Below are 20,820 nucleotides of genomic sequence, written 5' to 3' on the forward strand. Positions count from 1 at the left end.
GAACGGCCCAAACGTTCGGAATTCGGCGAATGCCCGAACGACCAATGTTCGAGTCGAACTTACTTTCGACTCGAACACGAAGCTCATCCCTAGTATCCACCACCTTTTTAAATATAGGCTTACCAATATTCAGAGCTAGGGATGAGCCGAACACCCCCCGTGAAATGCGTGTGGCCCCCAGGCCCTATATACTCAGAACAGCAGTATGCAGGCGGTGCAAACAAGACAGGGACTGTGTAGGTTTATTGTGTTAAGTTGAATCTGTTTGTAATTTTCAACTGGTACATTTTTAAAGTGTAGCTCCAGTCAAAAAAAACAATTTTTAAGCTTTTTGGAAAACATAGGGAATGGTTGTCGTCCATCTTTTTTCATCTCACTTACTGTTGTCTCCTTCCGTTTGCAAGTAGGAGATGTTTGTAAGTTGGATGTTTGAAAGTAGGGGCCTGCCCTATATGCTCTGCAGAAATGGCGGAACAAGGTGTTGGTTTTGCCACAACATTGTAAGCCCTGAAAGTGACTCTTGGTGGGCGCTGGAGCGCCCTGCTGTGAACGATTATATCAAGAATTGTAATTACATGCCATTGTTGAACAGTGGTAGAAAAATTGACCTTTGGTGGTTGTGGTGCTGGTGCCACAACACTATAAGTCCTCACAGTTACTCTGGGTGGGCACAGGAACGGGCCCTCCTGTGAAATATTATATCAAGAATTGTAATTGCATGTCCCTGTTAAACAGGGGCAGAAAAATTGGGCCTTAGGCACTGGTGCTGGTGCCACCACACTGCAACCTCTCCCATATACTCTAGTTTTATTGCAGGAATTAGCCCTGCTGCAAAGCATTGCATCAAAAATTGTACTTAAACGCCCCTGTTAAACAGGGGCAGAAAAATTGAGCCGTAGGCACTGGTGCTGGTGCCACCACACTGCAACCTCTCCCATATACTCTAGTTTTATTGCAGGAATTAGCCCTGCTGCAAAGCATTGCATCAAAAATTTTAATTAAACGCCCCTGTTAAACAGGGGCAGAAAAATTGGGCTGATGGCATCACCCAGAACCAGAAATGTTCTTCCAACATATCAGCGGAGGAGGAAGAAGATAGACAATCAACATAACAGGACAGTCACTCAGCATCAGTATAGGCAGTCTTGAAGGGATGTGATATTTAAAAAAAAATTATTCGGTTACATCAGCTTCAGGTGCTTGGTAGCTGTGGGTGATCCAAAACTGATTCATCTTGATGAAGGTCAGTCGATCAACTGATTCGGTGGACAGGCGCACCCTGTGATCGGTAACAAAGCCACCAGCAGCACTGAAGGTGCGTTCCGAAAGAACGCTGGATGCAGGACAGGCCAGTAGCTCAATTGCATACTGTGCAAGCTCTGGCCAGTGATCCATCCTCAAGACCCAGTAAGCCAGAGGATTTTCGGTGGGAAAGGTGTCCAAGTCTGACCTTGCCCCTAGGTATTCCTGCACCATGTAAATCAGACGCTGGCGATGGTTGCTGGAACCGATCATACCTTGGGGCTGCGGACTAAAAAATTGTCTGAAAGCATCAGTCAGACGGCCACCTTCTCCACCGCTCGTTCTGACCGATGCCTCAGCAACACGTTGTCCAGGACCAGGAGTTTGTAACCTCCCAGTCTCTGGGAACGCGTTGCACAGACCTTTCTGCAAGGCCTCCCGGAGATGTCTCATCCTCTGCTCCCTCTGCGATGGCAAGATAAGGTCGGCAACCTTACCCTTGTACCATGGATCAAGGAGAGTGGCCAGCCAGTAATGGTCCCTCTCCTTGATCCGAAGAATACGAGGATCCTTCCGCAGGCTTTGCAGGATCAGTGAGGCCATGCAGCGTAGGTTAGCTGAGGCATTCGGTCCGGAGTCCTCTGGGTCACTAAGGGCAACATGATCCGCAGCTACCTCCTCCCAGCCACGTACAAGTCCGCGTGTTTCTTGGGACTGTAAATCATCCCTACAAGACTGCTGCTGCTGATGCTGAGTGCCAGCCTCCACCTCCATGCTGACACAATCATTCTCCTCCTCCTCTTCCTCCTCCTCATCCTCTTCCTGTGTGATGGGTGGCACAGCAGGAACACTGTCTGGATAAATGGGGCCTTGAGAGGCAAGGAAGTCCTCCTCTTCCTGCCTCTGTTCTGCCTCAAGTGCCCTGTCCATTATTCCACGCAGCGTATGCTCCAAGAGGTGGACAAGAGGTACAGTGTCACTGATGCATGCTCTGTCACTGCTCACCATCCTTGTGGCCTCCTCAAACGGTGACAGGACAGTGCATGCATCTCTGATCATGCCCCACTGGTGTGGTGAGAAAAAACCGAGCTCCCCTGACCCTGTCCTGGTGCCGTAGTCGCACAGGTACTCATTGATGGCCCTCTGCTGCGTGTGCAGCCGCTGCAGCATGGCCAACGTTAAGTTCCACCTGGTGGGCATGTCACATATAAGGCGGTTCTTGGGCAGGTTCAACTCCTTTTGGAGCTCAGCCAGCCGAGCACAGGCATTAAATGATCGGTGGAAATGCACACAGACTTTCCTGGCCTGCTTCAGGACATCCTGTAAGCCGGGGTACCTGCCCAAGAACCGCTGCACCACCAGGTTAAGGACGTGAGCTACACAGGGCACATGGGTCAGTTGTCCCTGTCGGAGGGCGGAGAGGAGGTTGGTGTCATTGTCACAAACCACCATTCCTGGCTTAAGCTGGCGTGGCGTCAACCACCTCTCGGCCTGCCCCTGCAGAGCTGACAAAACATCCGCCCCAGTTTGGCTCATGTCCCCCAAACAAACCAGCGCAAGCACGGCATGGCATTGTTTTGCCTGCGTACTTGCGTAGCCCCTGGAACGCCTACGGGGCACCGCTGGTTCTGAGGACAGAGCACTGGAAGAGACCATGGAGGAAGAAGAAGAGGAGGGGGTGGAGGAGAGAGGTGTGTCACAACCAATAGTAGCATTTTGGAGGCGTGGTGGCGGAACAACCTCTAACACTACTGCACCTTGTCCTGCATCCTTCCCAGCTGCCAGAAGAGTGATCCAATGGGCGCCGTGAAAGACAGGTAACGTCCCTGTCCATGCCTGCTGGACCATGAGTCAGCGGTAATATGCACCTTACCGCTGACCGCCCTGTCCAGCGAGGCAAGGACATTGCCTTCCACATGCCGGTAGAGAGCCAGAATCGCCTTCCGTGTTTGGGGACCTGCCACTGAGGAACCGAACATTGTACAAACTCACGGAAGGGGGCCGAGTCTACAAACTGAAAAGGCAGCAGTTGAAGTGCTAGCAATTCAGCCAAGCTAGCATTCAACTGCTGGGCATGTGGATGGCTGCGAGTGAACTTCTTTCGCCGGTCCAGCAGCTGGGGCAGGGACATTTGCCTGCTATAATCGGACGTGGGTGTACTGCTAGCAGAGTGCCCGGAAGCACTTGGCTGTGACACACCTAATTCTACACCTTCATTCCTCTCAGAGCAGGTTTCAGAGAGGACTGAAGGTCTAGTGGGGTTGGAGATGCCAGCTGATGAGGAGCAAGGAGAGGTCCGCTTTGTTCTTTGGTGTGGGTCTTTGAGGTACGCTTGCCAACGATATGCATGGCAGGTCAACATATGTCTGGTCAAGCATGTGGTGCCCAAGTGGCTGATGTTTTGGCCACGCGAGATACGCTTGAGACATATGTTGCAAATAGCAGCGGTGCGATCTGATGCACTCGTCTCAAAAAAGGCCCACACCAAAGAACTTTTAGAATAATGCACAGAGGCAGCGCCCTGCACAGGCGGAGCTCTGCGGTGTGATTCAGTCGGTGTGCTGCCCCTAAGCTGGCCCCCGGAGGGCATCCTGCCTCGTTGGACATGTGCCTCCTCCTCCTCCTCCTCCTCTCTCCTACCAGGCACCCATGTGGAGTCAGTGCCCTCATCATCCCCTCCCTCTTCATCGCTGTAGCAAACCTGGCAATATGCTGCAGCTTGTGGAACATGACTGCCAGATTTCTGTCCTTCTTGAGCATCCCCTCTCTCTGCATTCACGCTACTGCCTTCCTCTAGCTGAGTGTCATCATCAGAGCCTACAAAACACTGGGCATCCTCCTGGAGCATGTACCCAACACTGTGCTCAAAGAGTTCAGGAGACTCCTCAGGAGGACGTGGTGGGTCTAGGGAAGGAGTCACTGATGATGACATTGAGAGGAGGGAAGACGATGCGTTGGCAGCTGCTTTGCTAGTACCCTGAGACTGGGTGAGAGAGGATGAGGAGGAGGAAGAGGGCTTGGTAATCCACTCTACCAAGTCGTTGGCATGTTGCGGTTCAACATGTCCAGCTGCCGAAAAGAAGGACAATCGTGTCCCATGGCCACGTGCTGATGACAATGCACCGCGTCCACGACCAGCACTGTTGTCTCTAGACACAGAGCCTGCTTGCCCTCTTTTATTGGCTCGTCTGCCTCTCCTTGCTGGCCTTCCAGACATGGTAATGGCCTGAAGGGAGTTGGGTAAAACAGCAGTTGGGTAGTGTATATTGTGCTGGAGGCACACAACACCCACTAACTGCTGCAGATGCCTTTATTATAGAACACCAGAGATAAAGGGGTATACTGTAATGGAGTCACACAACACCCACTAAGCCCTGCAGATGGCTCTATTAGAGAACAGCAATAAAGGGTAGATACAGGTGTATATTGTGCTGGAGGCACAAAACACCCACTAACTCCTGCAGATGCCTTTATTATAGAACACTAGAGATAAAGGGGTATCTACAGATGTATACTGTGCTGTGCTGGAGGCACACATAACTTCCAATAACTCCTGCAGATGGCAAGTGAGCTCAAATAGAGAAGAGCTATGTAGGTGGATATAGCGGTATGTACTGGGTACAGAGCACGCAGACAGCACGCACAAACTCCTAACACTACTGACTGCAAGCTCTATTATAAAAGATAGATCACTAGCTATATAGGTGAGGTGAATATAGCGGTGTATACTGCGGTCAGGGCACGCAGACAACAACCACTACAGAAGAGCAAGATCGAAAATCGGCCGATAACGATCGGTGTATACTGTGTTGAAGGTACACAGAACACCCACTAACTGCTTCAGACGCCAACACACTACACAAGGCCGCCGCGCTGGCGGACTTATATAGTGTGGGGCGTGTACTACACACCCTGAGCTATGATTGGCCACAGGCATCCTGCCTGTGGCCAATCATGGCTCTCCTCGCTGCTGGCACTGTGATTGGCCAAGCATGCGGGGTCACAGTGCATGCTTGGCCAATCATGAGCCAGCAATGCACTGCGATGACGCAGGGCATTGTGGGCCGTGAGCGCCACACGAATTTGGTGCGTACGGCCCATAATGTTCGGAATTCGCCGAATGGGCAAACAGCCAATGTTCGAGTCGAACGTATGTTCGACACGAACACGAAGCTCATCCCTATTCAGAGCATATCCCCCAGTTAGGGGTATTGTGGTTATCCAATTGGTATGGCTCCCCTGTTATGGAAATAACGGATCCCACGTCCTCCTATCAGGGATGATCCATTGTCGTGCGGTCACTCCTGCAGTGCTGCCTAGTCAGCCGCACTGCGCTCGATCCAACGGATGGATGATGGAGAGACGGATGGAGCGATCAGGCATCCAGGACCGTAAAAAAACAGCAAAGCGGCCAACATCCAAAGCGGCCGAGTGCTTAATCGTAGGTAAAACTGATAGGAAATCGATGCGCACAAATGTGCTAAATACAATAAAATAAAGCTGGCCAGCGAATAAAAAAAAAACGGCTCGCCTGTGCAGTACGGAGTGAGACGTCGCTCACCCCCTGTGTTTCGTCACACAGAGGACGTCGTCTCGGGGCATCCTATAATCCACTCTATTACAGTAGTATATAATGTACAATGTGTGCGTTTCTGTAATATAATTGCGGAGAAGAGAACTGCGGCGGGTCACAGAAACGCAGAGCGGTGCTATAACCAAGGTATTTGGCACAATTATATTACAGAAACACACACATTGTACATTATATAATACTGTAATAGAGTGGATTATAGGATTTTAAATTTTAACTAAGTTCACACTGCGGATTCCTGTCAGGCAGGGAGAGAGGGGGGGAGAGAAGACAGCACATTACATGGTAAGACCTCCCCCCGAAAATAAGCCCTATTGTGTCTTTTGTTGCCAAAATTTGTATAAGACCCAGGCTTATTTTTGGGGAAACACTGTATTTATTACGCTTTGTTTGCACCTTTTTAATTATGTGCAGAACTGGTGATTTTAGTTGTAATATCCAGTAGGGTATTAATGATCTATTTTATTCTCTTGCAGCACTGAATTAGGGAAAGCCCCACAGTCACTACAAGTGCCAGCATGTCCAGGCCTCACCCCTCCCCCATTTTGTGTTCCTGTCACTTTCTCACATATGGGATGTTCCCAGTACAGGGGGAGTTCAGAGAAGTCTCAGTCCCATTCAATGTATAGAAGAACCCCAGCCATGTCAGTGTCCTGGACTTTAGAATGCTCGAACTTCCTCCTGCATCTGATCTCTTGATGAACTTGCATGCAGTATCTCAATCTCCCAATGGCTCCAGCTTAAAAGCACGTATCCCCACCGGGCCCTGCCATGACTGAGGACAGGTGAGGGGGGACCCAGGGGAGGCAATGAGAGATGAGGGAGGTGAGGAGAGATAAGCACGCATGGACTGGCAGCAAGAGATGTAAGGGGTGGGGGGGGGCGGAACCAGCTCACAGGGAGGTCACTCACGCTGCTTGGAGGCAGCCGGGGTGCAACGTTCTGTGGAAAAGAATGGAGAGCTGATGGCCCACCCATTCAACTCAGCAGCCCCATCCCACCTGATTCCTGAGGGGAGGGGAGTAGTCTGTCACATACTATTCCTCTCGAAACTGGCCCCTCAAGTAACCCCGTCGCTCCCACACAGGCAAAGCGGTATAAAACCTGATGTGACAGGGAGGTCGCACAGGCCCCCCTAAAGCAGGGACCGGGGTCGCAGTGGCGACTCCAGCAATCCCTGATGCTACACCACTGGGTTTTTTTATTTTTTGCTAAATAAAAGAATAAAGACCAAAAAATTTAAAAAAATTTAAAAAGTCATGCAACAGGTGATTTTCCTCCTTCACTGATGTGCACTGATGAGGCTGCACTGATGGGCACCGATGAGGTGGCCCTGGTGGGCATTGATGGGCACTGATAGGCTGCACTGACAAGGCGGCACTGATGTGCACTGATGAGGATGCACTAGGATGAACTAGTGGGCACTGATAAGGCTCACTGATAGGAGGAACTGATGGGCACTGATAGGTGGCACTAATGGGCACTGATAGTTGGCACTGATGAGTATTGGTAGGGGGCACTGATGGGTGACGATGAGGAGGCACTGATGAGCACTGAATGGCAGCACTGGTGGGCACTGTTGGGGCTGCACTGATAATCAGTGACCTGATTATAAATGTGCATGTCCTTTTAGAGAAGCCAGCTATTGGCTCACTTCTCCTCTCCTCATGCTGTCAGTGCCAATAACCAGCTTCTATTTATTTCCATGATCAGCTGTGATTGGACACAGCTCATCACATGGTGAAGAACCACTGATTGGCTCTTCACCTCAATCTGTGATAAGTAGTGTCCTCCGGACACTGATCACAAAGTGTGCTGCCCACGCCTCACATTGGGAGACTTCATGGGAGGCCAACATATGACAGTCTCCCAGAACTAGCCGGCTGTGCTGTAGCCATCATTCAGCTATAGCGCAGTCGGCAAGTAGTTAAATCAGGTTTAGTCTCCACCCAGAAACGTACCGCATCAATCACCTTGCAAGTGGACAGACAGACAAGGAGAATGGCACAACGAAATCCAGGATGCTGGAATCAGGAGCAGGAGCGCTATACGCTCCTGACATTAGCCCCTCCTATTATGAAGGGCCCTCGGATCCCTTGGAGAATACTGGGCATCCAGTACAGGACCATCAGGCTGGGAAAAGATTAGGGGATCAGCTCTTTATTTCGAGAAAAAGATGCATTCCAACATTGCACACGCCTTTAGAATAACATGTGTAAGTTACATTCCATTCAATGGCAGGTGTCATAAATAACTCACTCACCTTTTTTATTATTTCACTTATTCTCCTCTGCATTTTCTCCTCCTTCTCACATCACTGCATGATTTGATCATGCAGGAATATTGTTACAGCCTCATTGGCTGGAATTTCGAAAACCGGCATTGCTGCACAGCCATTGGCAGCCTTTCAGCAATGCAGCGGCGCTGAGTCTGAATCGGGTTGCGCACTATGAAGTGAGGTGATGGGCAGTGTAGATGACAGGTCTCACTCAGACTGGCCACCCGGACAAACCCTCCATAGAGTGAATACTAATATGGGGGGGGGCCTTTATATCAGTGCCCCCTTACATTATTCTATTTACTCGCCCCTTACATCAGTGGCCCCCCTCAGACTGGCCTGGCGGCGCTGTCACTGTGCTTCTCTGTGGTGCACCGTGCAGGGCTCAGTCAGATGGCTCCAGCTTGGTGGCTCTGGTTCAATCCTATAGTCTCCTCTCCACAGTCCACACACATCTGACTTCCATTGTGACCCCCACCCTGGCTCCTTTCTACCCTCCCCCTCATAGAGTGCGGACATGATACAAGAGATGGTCAGAGACTGCAGACATAATTCAGGAGATGGTCAGAGGCTGCAGACATGATACAGGAGATGGTCAAAGACTGCAGACAGGATACAGGAGATGGTCAGAGGCTGCAGACATGATACAGGAGATAGTCAAAGACTGCAGACATGATACAGGAGATGGTCAGAGGCTGAGGACATGGTAGTGTCCTCCTCACCCCCTCACAGTAGTTTCCTCCTCTGTCCCCCTTCATATAACCATACCCCTCCACATCAATGTTCTCCTCCTGTGCCCCTTTCACCTCTCCAATCCACAGGGCAGCACATCAGTGTCCTCCTCCTGTGCCCCTTTCACCTCTTCAGTCCACAGGGCAGCAAATGAGTGTTTTTATTACCCCCTCACAGTGTGTCACTATCCCCACTGTCCTCGGCTCCTCCTCTGCTGTAACGAGTTGACTGGGCACCGCGGAGAATGAGTGCTTTCCGTTTAAAAATGGCACCTGGTGGCGGCATTACCTTGCTGCACATGCACTGCCCCAACAAGTGTGTACGATGCTTCCCAAGCCCAGCAGGCTTCAGAACTGCGCAAGCACAGTTGCATGGTCGGCCCACAGCCATCTTTTTACGGGTGCCTCGGCCCATAAGGAAAATTTATGGGCAGGCAAAAAATAGGCTGAAATTTATGGACTGCTGGTAAATTAAATTAACGGGCAGTTGGCAACACTGGCTGTCGCTGAAACTGGCCCACTGGGAAACTCCTGGTAGTCCCGATGGCCAGTACATGCCTGACTGACCCTCAGGCTTGGTCTTCTGCAGAGAGACTAAAGGCCCAACACTTGGGGCCCCCCTGAAACCATGTAATAGCCAGGTTAATCCCCTGTGCTTCGGAACCAAAAGAGTGTGGCTTAAGCTCAAAACATAGCAAACAACTATTTTTAAGTTGGAAAACATATGGGGGGGTCACCAGTTAATCAAGTAGGTTGACCTTGGGCTTTGGTTCCTGTGTTACTGCTGGAGGTGCATTCACATGCAAAGACAGTTCTAGGACCTGGTGTGTCAGTTTGCAAAGCTCCTCAGCAAATAAATGAGCCTGTGTAGAGTCCATCTTCACAGAAATACAAAAATCTTGTTAAAGGCTTGTGATAAAGTCATGCTTACCCTTATTGCAGGTGGTCAGACACTATTGTGTCCTGAGAGATGTTGGGCTTACCTGGTAATAGGATTGTGTTAAGTGGGATGACTTGGACTCCATGAATGGGATACCTTAACGGTGAGTTGGAAGGGGCCAAAATGATTTTTTTGGTCTGCTCCCTGACAAAGACATAAGCATAAAAGTATAAAGTTATACATTGATACATTCTGTTTAGTTTTTTTATGGTTTATCAATTACAAAAAGTGCTGACCCTAGCATTTTATACATAGTGCTGCATATAATGTAATAAAGATGTAACATAGAAAATAATAGACTTATTAAGTATTATTAAGTAGACAATGGAAATTCACTTGTTAATGTTATCAGGAGCCTTGAAAGTTATCAAGTTGGCTTTGTCATACTTGCTACTGCCTTTGTTGAACGTCTAGTTTTTGTGTCTGAGCCGGGATGGGCTGGTCAATGAACTAAGTCACGTGGTCTTGAAGCTCTCTTCTGACTTTGGGAACTGTTGCTCTTGTAGCTTTGGATTTAATGCAATGTTCACACCTAACGGTTACTTGACCCATGCATCCGGGAGTTCACCCCTTCTCTGGAAACCCATTTTACCCCCTTTTACCTATTCCTTCCCCCTTTTAACCTTTAACCTTTTCCACTCAACCCTCCCACAAATAAATAGTCCACACCGGAGTTTGGAGTGTAAATGGCCATAGCAGCCTTTATTTAACAAATCTTCAAACCAAAAACTTAAATAAATAACTTTATTACTATATATAAAACACTATATTGCAACGGCAATTTAAAAATCCCAGTCAGTTGGTCTTTGACGGTACCTTGGTTTCCTCCTTTAACTTTACACTTTCCACCAATACACTGTGGGACCAAATTTTACCATACCAGGCCTCCGGCCGTTTATCAGCCCGGAGACAACCCCCTTTCCCACAGTGCCACCAATCCCGTATCCCAGCCTACCCTTCCGCTGGGATACACCAAAAAGGGGGCACATACCACCTATGAGCCCCCCCACACTTCCATCACATGAGTTTCTTTACCCCGTCAAAGACACCGCCGTTACTGCTGCTATGATGACTCGCATCACCGAACCCTGCAAGAAAAATAAATAGACAAAACAACAAGAAAAACACCAACAATAAAATACATTCAATCTCTAATACAAATGGGCGGGTGGGCAACTACTCCCGTGTTCTGCCCGCGCTTGCCTCCTGACTCCTCCCCTTCTTTTTATATTACTCCTCCCCCTCCTTTCTTCCTCCACTGCTCCACCCCCTCTCTCACTCCTATACTTTTTATTAACCCTGTAGGTGTTCCCCGAGCATTAGTCATGCCCAGCCCTTCACCTCTGTCCTTGCCTTCTTTTCCGGGCCTCCCTGGACAAGGGGATACTGTTAGATCCCTTGTCAGATTTCTCCTCTGTAGTTCCTGTATGCATTCTGGGTGTCTGTGACCTAGATGTCTGTGCCATATATGTATACAGTCATTGTGCTTGTGTGTACATAGTCTCACCTTTTCCTTCACTGTGTCAAGATGATAAAGATAACCATCCAGCTTGGCACCTGCTATTGTCTGTTTGCCATTTAGAATAGAACACTTGTTACCTTGGAATTTCACAGTGAGCTCTCTGGCCATTAGACGCTTCACAGATAAGAGTCCTCCTTCTTATATGCTCCTGCATGTCCTGTTCTCTGCCAAGTCTCATTTTGTAAAGCTTCCGCATCAAAAACAGCTTGCTGTTTAAACTGGATCTTTCATGCAGTCTTTTCAGTACGTCCCACATACCTTTCGCTGTGTCCTCATGGCGTATATCAGGGGTAGGGAACCTTTTTGGCTGAGAGAGCCATGAACGCCACATATTTTAAAATGTAATTCCGCGAGAGCCATACAATATGTTTAAAACACATTTTTTAATTTTTAATCGATTAATCGACTAATTTCAATTATAACTGTAATATCCACATCTCCCCTACAATTGTCTGCTTGCTTACCACTACACAGGCAGGCAGATCCACGAGCAGTTGAGGCGGGTGATGATGACGTCAGCGCATTGCTCACCTAGGCCGCTGCCAGGTGTACCAAGATGCTCGCAGCTCCGAAGCTAGGCCGAAACCGCGGCCTTTAATATGGGCTCAATCCACGGATCGGCACACCATGCAATTCGCGGATTGAGAGATGAGAGCCAGATGCAGCCATCAAAAGAGCCACATCTGGCTCCAGAGCCATAGGTTCCCTACCCCTGGCGTATATGAATGATCTAATCATCCTCCACTAGTAAACTTATGGTGGCTGTGCTGGTCTGTTTTTCTTGTCCCAGTCTTGATTATTATCCTATGGCCTCTCTGTAGTGGTAACCTCCCACAAGTCGTCTCTGGATAATAGCATTTCCACTTTGAACTTCCATAGCTGATAATTGTCATTGTTCAGCCTGGCCACTGAGAGTTTAAGCTCTGAGTTTCCGGCCATTTTGTCCTCCTTTATATATGAACATTCTTACTTGTCTATAGGAGATGACACTGGAAACCTTTCTTATGTCGATCTCCGCATTAGCCACACTGTCTCCCATTCGAGGCTTTGTTCTGCCTGGGCTGCACCTGGTCATAAGACTTTATCCGGACACTGGGCCCATAACCTGTTGCAAAGTATGATTGCTGGGTGCAGCAGAGTTAATTCAGATTAGACGTTGTGGAGTAACAGGAACTGGCTTCTTTATTGAAACATAACCACACTAGAAAAATGTCACCTCACATGGTAAGAACAACAAGTACAGCATTATGTACAGGAAATACAATACATCATAGAAAATGTATAGCATAGCATATCACTGAGCATTAGCGACATCTAGTGTCCTGATTGTGAACTGCAGTCAATAGGCTAAGCTGAAAGTTGTTGTATCTCCAACAGAAACCATCCGAGTGCCTGCCACAGCGTGTTTAGACTGTGCCGGTGTCTTGTCATATAAGGTCCCCCATCCGATAGTGTCCACTGTGTACTGCGCATGCGCAGTACACAGCAACACAGATTCCGAAAATTGCCGAGGATGAACGGCGCCTGCGCCGTGAGTCGAGGTTCCATCCCCACTATCCAAGCGGACATAGAGTAGGAATATAAAAGAGCTGAGCGCAGTGAGGCCGAGCCCCGAAGTGTGGCGAGCGAAGCTCGCTCGCGAGGGGCCCTCTAATATTCACAACCCTATGTCCGCTTGGATGCTGGGGCCACCACCTCCACTGACGGCGCAGGCGCCGTTCAACTTCGAAGATTTTCCGAAGCTTCGTCTGCTCCGTACTGTGCATGCGCAGTACGGGGCGGACGCTATATGATGGCCGGACACTATATGGCACAACACCGGCAGTGTGTCAAGTGAAGTCATGGTGAAAGGGAACGGAGCCTCATGTGCAAGTCTGTGGAACAGGAGGAAGGTAAGCCGGGAGTGGACTGAAGGGACCAGCTGGCATGGAGAGAGAGGGTCACTGTGACTCAGGAGGGGACGTGTCATGTTGGTGAGGTGCCATCATCATCTGTGCTGCTGCACACTGCTGTCAGTGTCACTGTGAGTGTCAATGTCATGTGTGTGTGCTGCCCATTCTAATTTCTAGCCCTCTCGATTCCTTTCCCTGAACTACTTATTTACTATATCAAAAATAAAATAAGAAATATGTTTTTGCCTTAATATCTACCTTAGATCACTTTGCTAATTGCATATTGTACTTGTTTGTAGCCTAAAAACTGAAATTTGCACTTAAAACTGTGATTTTGTAACTTTTAGATATGCCAGTAAAAACTTGACAGTGCCAGTAAATTTTGGGTGTTGTGTCAGTAAATTTCGATCTGGTAGGTTGGCAACACTGGATCGTGGGGAGCGCTGTACAGTCAAATGCCTTTAGAGAGTGCAAGGTTACTAATCAGCCTCCCCTCCCTCTGTACTCTTTTATTATTTTATTTTTTTATGGATGCACACTGCACTGATAAGATCTCTGGACCCCTGCCTGCATTGTGTGTCCAGTGACCAGTCACACATAGTTGGTTGTTAACAATTTCAGCTCAGCTATTTAGCCTGAGCTCTGTGTGTGCTGCATAGATTGATGCTATTGTGAAGGATTTACTGATGATTCAGGCTAGAAGTTTCACACACCCATTAACTGTTTTTCTTGAGAACTAAAAATTTTTATTGATTTTCCAAGGAAAAAGACATACCAACAAAGGGGACAGGGCAGTACATTTTGCCATAAAACAAGTAATCCTGGTTCAAATTCAACAGATATGTTAGCCGGTGCCAAAGTTTGATCTAGTTAAAAACATTTACAACATCTACAAGAGATTGTAGAGACAACACGTTCGTTTATTAACACAACAAATTACGCCTGTACAGAGATGCACAAATAGGTACAAGAAAGGGAAAGTGTAGAAGAGAGGGTGAAATGGAAAAGAGAAGGAGTAGAACGTAGTGGAGAGGAGAGAAAAAGAGAGGGCAGCCGCCCGCCCCTAGAGCCCCGTGTCACCCGAGCAGCATCTGCCCTAGTTACCGATGATCTTCATAAACCCAGGACCTACATAGCGTTAGGCCACAGGGATCTCCAACCGGACCCAGGGTCCCCATATTGGATTGTGTTTATCAAGAGCATTGTTTAAAGAGGAAGTAAAGGCAAAAAAAATAAAATAAAATAAAAAACACACCCTGTACGGCAAAGACATAATGAGCTAGTATGCATAGCACACTAGCTCATTATGAATAACTGACCTGAGAACGAAGCCCCTGAAGCGGTCCTCCGTCTTCCTCTTCGCCGCTGCCATGTATCCCAGAGCAACTTCCGGGTCTCGCTGCTCCGGTGCTGTGATTCACCGGAGCCAGAATGACGTCACTCCCGCGCATGCTCCTAGCTGCCTGTGACCATATGAGCCGCCATGCGCTCAGAGGTATATATCTATACCCAGGTTCTGCTCCCACTTATTCATATAAGCATGTCGTGGCCCGGTAGGTGACCCATCAATAATCAGGAGTTGGTAAGTGAGCGATATCATGCCTCTAGGAGAGGGACCTTCTAAGCATATTTTTTTCAAACTCAGTTAAGGGGGAAAATTGGAGATTCGCTACCAGGGATTGCGCATAGTGGCGTATTTTTAAGTAACTAAAAAAATGCCTGTCTGGGTATATTAAAGGCGTCCTGTAGGTCTTTTTTTTCTTAGGGTTCTAGTTTGAGGGACAACCAGTTAGCCATAGCGAAAAAGGGCCCTCTCCATCCAGAAGTGGAACATCTGTGAATTTAAACTGTCTGGGATATTAGGAGTGAATAAAAAAAGAAGTGACTAGGGAAGAGGTAGTGGTAAGCGGGTGTGCCGATTTGGCGCGCCGTCATAATGTGCGTAGGAGTGCCATTGGCCCTAGTAGCTGTAGACCACCACCCACTACTCCGGAGCTCCATAACATGGCGTTCGGATGGACGGGAGCTAGCCATAGTTTCTCAATTTGCGTCCATCGGTTGTAAGCGTGGAGCGTGCACCAAAAGGCCACAGGGCGTAGTTAAGCAGTAGTATTTGGATATGTTGGGGAACGCTAGGCCGCCTTGATTTTCGGGGGGCGTATAGAACCGATCTAGCAATTCGATGCCTCTTGTAGTGCCAGAAAAAATTTATCAAGTATATCAAGTATGAATAAAAAAAGAAGTGACTAGGGAAGAGGTAGTGGTAAGCGGGTGTGCCGATTTGGCGCGCCGTCATAATGTGCGTAGGAGTGCCATTGGCCCTAGTAGCTGTAGACCACCACCCACTACTCCGGAGCTCCATAACATGGCGTTCGGATGGACGGGAGCTAGCCATAGTTTCTCAATTTGCGTCCATCGGTTGTAAGCGTGGAGCGTGCACCAAAAGGCCACAGGGCGTAGTTAAGCAGTAGTATTTGGATATGTTGGGGGAACGCTAGGCCGCCTTGATTTTCGGGGGGCGTATAGAACCGATCTAGCAATTCGATGCCTCTTGTAGTGGCAGAAAAAATTTATCAAGTCGCCCTGGAGCCTCTTAAAGTGCGAGGCCGGGGTGGTAATGGGTAGGATCTCATAGAGATATAAAAGTTTAGGTAAGATTGTCATCTTCAGAGTCACCAGGCGACCGAAAAAAGACAACCCCAAGGATTTCCACTTGGTCAGGCAAGCCCTGATGGAGGCGTAGAGCTGGGGGAAGTTGGCTTTGTAAAGAGTGTCGTATGTGGGAGTGATGTGAACCCCGAGGTATTTTAAGGAGGACGTCTTCCATGAATAGCTGAACGCTTGCGAGAGGGCCGCTAATGTTTGGTGGGGTATGTTGAGGGGGAGGTCTTCCATTTTTGAGTTATTGATCTTGTAACCTGAGAGGACACTATATCGGTCTAATTCTACATGGAGATTCGGGAGCGAAATGTGGGGTTGCATGAGGGTGAGGAGGACATCATCCGCAAACAGAGAGACCTTAAAGTCTCTAAAACGGACCGGAATAACCCATTAACTGTTTACTGTCCTCCTAATCTTGACCACTTAACTATTTGTAAGAAAAATTTTATTTTGGAAATTAAATGTTGCCTTGCCACTTGATTGTACTTTTCAAATGAGGATACTATATAATTGTACATTGAGTTCAACCATAAACGCTGTCTCTGACCATCTCCTATAGTATGTCTACAGTTTCTGACCATCTCCTGTACTATGAAAAGTAGGTATAGGACACACTCCTTGTCACACCCCCTTAAAAGGGGAATTGTACAAAAAAACAAGATTGGTTAAAACCACTAGTGCTTTTATTTTTACCACTACTATTCCTTTATATTGGCTTTTGGAATTTACAAATGCAGCAATTTAGAAATCAGGTGAAAGGTTTAGCACTGGGAAACACTTTTTGATGGATACAAAGTCAATTTTACATACAACTTTATATATCAGATCAAAATGAGGGACAAATGAAGAGGAATGAGGGACAGAGGGACATTGCTCCAAATCAGGGACAGTCCCTCGAAATCAGGGACAGTTGGGAGCTATGTGTCTGAAGTCTCTGACCATCTCCTGTACTAAGTCTGCAGTCTCCGACTATCTCCTGTACTATGTGTGCAGTCTCTGACCATCTCCTGTACTATGTCTGCAGGCTCTGACCATCTCCTGTAGGGATGAGCTTCGAGTTCGACTCGAACATTGCCTGTTCGCCTGTTCAGCGAACAGTGAACAATTTAGGCTGTTTGCAGCAAATTTGAAAAGCCGGAACACCCTATACAAGTCTATGGGAGAAATCTAAAGTGCTAATTTTAAAGGCTAATATGCAAGTTACTGTCCTAAAAAGTGTTTGGGGACCTGGGTCCTGCCCCAGGGGACATGGACCAATGCAAAAAAAAGTTTTAAAAACCCCTACCCCTCTGGGTCTGCCCACACTCCAATCCCCGGCGCTGTGCCTCAGAAAAGGAAAGTTGGGGCCGGAAAAATTTGAATTCAGCAGCCTCAGATACATCTGGATGCCAAGGGGTGAGTGAGCTCACCATCCATCCCTGTCTGTGACTGAAGTCTCCCCCCCCCTTCTCCCTCCTGCCTCTGAGTGAGTACACTAAGGTAAATCAGGGTTCTCAGAGCACCCCTTACATCAGATTTGCCCTTTAAACCAGAGGCCACAGTGTTCCCCACATTAGATTCCTCTCCGTACATCAGAGTTTTCAGTGTTCCCCCTTACATCAGGGTTCCCAGAGCATCCCTTATGTTAAAGTCCCCAGAGTTCTCCCTTACATCAGAGTCTGCAGAGTCCCCCCTTACAGTGAAAGGGAACTCAGTGAGTTTGGATGTAAAAAGGGGAACTCTGTGGGCTCTGATGTAAAGGGGGACTCTTGTTATTAACTTCATATGATTAGAAATGTCATTTAATAGCAAAATATATGTATAGTTTTTACTATAAAACAAAAATTAGCATACTCCGCTAAAGTGTTCGGGTTTGACTTGAACAAAAGGTGGCAACCCTAGTGAGCGATGTCATCCCTGCCTGCAGTTAGTGAGGCTATATGAGAGGACTGGGGTGCTGGCCGATTACAGAGCGATCGTGGAAAGCCAGTGAGAGAGCTGGAGGCTGCAGAGTGAGGACAGAGAGGAGTCGTCATGTCGGGGACAGTCAGCTGACCTGCCTTGTGTGCAGCAGCAGAGTGTAATCACAGCATGTCTCTGATCACCAGCCAGGCCCACTGTGAGAGAGTCCCGGAGCAGAAGGAGAGAAAAGAATAAGCGTAGGGACGGCATGACAGGTGTGGACAGCACAGTCATGCTTGTAAGGAAAATAATTAATTTGTCTCCTTTAAGAAAAGGGGAGTGGCCGGAGCAGGGGAGGCGCTCGGGTTAGAAAATTATTGGGCAGGAAGGGGAGTGACGTCAGTACTGAGCGGTGGAGGAAAAGATGCCACACACCCTCACCGCTCTTCCTCCCCGATCCATGGATGGCTGTGATGGCTGCGGAAGAGTCCTCCTGCACAGATACAAGCGGCTGCAGCGTTGGCACAGGGGTATGTAGCGGCTGCAAGCACGGGCGGGGGCCGGTATGCAGAGTATGGGACGAATGGCAGACGGGGGGGGGGCCTGTGACTCCACGTGCTCGGCGGGCCCTGCGGCCGGAGTACCTCAGCTAGACTCCTCAACAGGGCTCAGTGGCCAGCAGGGACTCCACGTGCTCGGCGGTCAGTTCAGCCGGAGCACTTCAGCCTGCTGCCTCACCAGGGCTCGGTGCCAGCGAGTGCAGCTAGATGGAAAAGAGAGAGAGAGAGCATCACACCTCTACCCCCCCTCTCCCACAGCGCACAGAAGCCCCGGGGTTTCAGGGAGGGTGAGAGACGCACGCAGTTACAAGACTGCGGGGGGGGGGAGCCCAACACGACTCATGATCCCTTCCGTCCCCCCCCCCGTCCCCATTACTCGTCGCAGAGGCCAGGAGCACGTGGCCAGTTTTGGCGGAGCGGGTCGGAGCAGCGTCACGGGTGGTGGGTCAGGCGGCAGGGTAGGCCCGCTGTCCCACGCGACCTAGGGCGTGAAGGAGGAGCGCGGCATTGGTGGAGAGCATGGTCTGAGTTCGGACTGCTGTTGCTGAGACCGGGAGCCCAGCTATGCAGGCACCAAGCGGGTCGGTGCGACAGGACGGCGAGCAGGATGGGAGCGACATCACCGAACCCCAGCAACCAGAGCAGGACCCTCTGGGGGGTGCAGCCAGTGGCCGTTCGGACGGAGGAGGACAGCAACTGATCAGAGGGAGACCTGTCCGGGTCAGAGAGGGACGAGGACCGGGGACGTTCAGCAGCGGTGGATTCCAAAGTGGCGGCTGGCGGGCCAAGTCCTGGACAGCCCGGTGAGTGCAATTCTTCCTTTTCTGTTTTATCTTCCTTATAACTAGTGGTAGATCGGGGGGACAGCAGGGCCCCCCGGTGGTGGGTAGTTTGTTAGGGGGCAGGCGGGTATAGGCCCCACGCGGAACATCCCAGGCACCGCATACGTAAGGAGCGTGCCAAGGCGGCTACACAGCTGGCTTCGGGGGGGGATACCAGAGGGGATGACCATCTAAAGACCGAGGTAACAAGAAATGTGGAAAGGGGAAGGGGAGATCCTCAAATTTTTGCCGATAGGGAGATTCAACCTGGGTGAGACGATCACAGAGATCAGCTGTTTTCTTCTACCCACCCCCTTCTTCACACTGGGTTGCAGGCGTTCACCATCTTGGCAAGTGGGGGGGGGGCGGGAAGGAGGCCCCCTAACACGGCTCGCTGCCGTTCTGATACCTGGCAGCCTGTAGCGTAGGACGTATGGCGGTAGGGCTGGGCTGCGGGTCAATGAATTTTTGACAACGATTGGATGTCTGACAGGCACTGCGATGGGATCACTCGGATAGTTGCCAGTGTATGCAGCTTATGGCAGCGGAGCAGGCTCTTAATCAGTTTCAGGCTGGGACTGAGGTCCCGCAGCCTCGGGACAACCGACCACGAAAAGTAAATTCGGGGCGAGCTGTTGCTTTGGACACGCGTGCTGGCTGCGGGGGGTTCCCGGGCGCTGGAAGGTGGTTTGGGTGAGGAGGGACGACGACGGTGGATGGTTTGGACGCTTCCGTTTTCCCAGCAGTACCCGACCGGTAATCGGCTCCGGTGTTGGAATCGGGTTTCGCGTGAGGTCACGATACCACGCGCCCCCCCCCCTCTCCCTTCTTGAGGACGGTTCCGGTTACTGACCGGTTAGTTTATCCATTGGGTGGGGGTCCCGGGAAAGAGCCCGCCATGTTGGGAGGGATTCACCACCTTTCCTATCCGGAGTGTGGGTTGATTAAGGCTTTGACGGCTCAGGAGGAGCATGCGGTTTTCAGGTACTTGTTGGGGTGCAGCGGCATCATGGGTCGGCGATGGGTGGGGGTCACGGTGGTCGGAAGCTGATAGTGAATCAGCTTTCCGGCTTTTGCCAGTTCATCCAGACAGTTTCCATCTGCCAGACTGTACGTGGGAGGTGGTATGCTTTGTAGATCATTGTCTCCCATGCCATGCTCCTTCTCATGCGTTTTTCTTCACAACGTTCAGCTCCGTTTTTGGGAATGGGTGGTGCGGGATGTCACTGCGATCACCTAGGTCATTCAATCTCTGGTGGACTTCAGAGGCATTTGCCAACCGGGTTACACCATTTGCGCCGTCCCGTTGGGGACCGTGCGACATATAGCGGAACAGCTCGGGGTCCCGCTAACGATGGGTAAGATGGAGGGCCTCACGTCTGCCACGGTTTTTTTTCAGGGCATGGAAGTGGATTCGATGGGAAGGGAATGCGATTATCGAGGGACAAGAGGGGAAAGTTCAGGGCTGACGTCGTGGACCATTGCTAGGCGAGTGTTATTGTTCTTCAGCTACAAACGTTGTGGGTTAGAAACATAAATACACAAACATATCCATGAGAATTTGCGTGCTTGAATTTCCATGGGCAGGTTTTTGCCGCCGGCTGGCGGCGGAATCTGAGTTAGTCGAGGTCCCCAAGGATTTCAGAGGTCTCAACAGTGAGCCCAGGGGGGACTTGCGGAGGTGGCAGTACATCCTGGAGT

General features: G+C 49.6%; 1 protein-coding gene across 1 annotated transcript in view; it reads right to left on the reverse strand.

Annotated features, from left to right (window-relative positions):
* The window catches only part of LOC143935849 (beta-1,4 N-acetylgalactosaminyltransferase 2-like), a 168,627-nt gene that overhangs the window by 78,380 nt on the left and 69,427 nt on the right, over positions 1–20,820 (reverse strand). Inside the window, exon 3 of the mRNA XM_077459974.1 lies at positions 9,826–9,926. Coding sequence (XP_077316100.1) covers positions 9,826–9,926 — 101 coding nt within the window. The remainder of the gene's footprint in view (positions 1–9,825; positions 9,927–20,820) is intronic.

Source organism: Lithobates pipiens, unplaced genomic scaffold (genome assembly GCF_037356315.1).
Source record: "Lithobates pipiens isolate NorthernLeopardFrog02 unplaced genomic scaffold, aLitPip1_a1.2 Scaffold_28, whole genome shotgun sequence".
Classification (NCBI taxonomy): domain Eukaryota; kingdom Metazoa; phylum Chordata; class Amphibia; order Anura; family Ranidae; genus Lithobates; species Lithobates pipiens.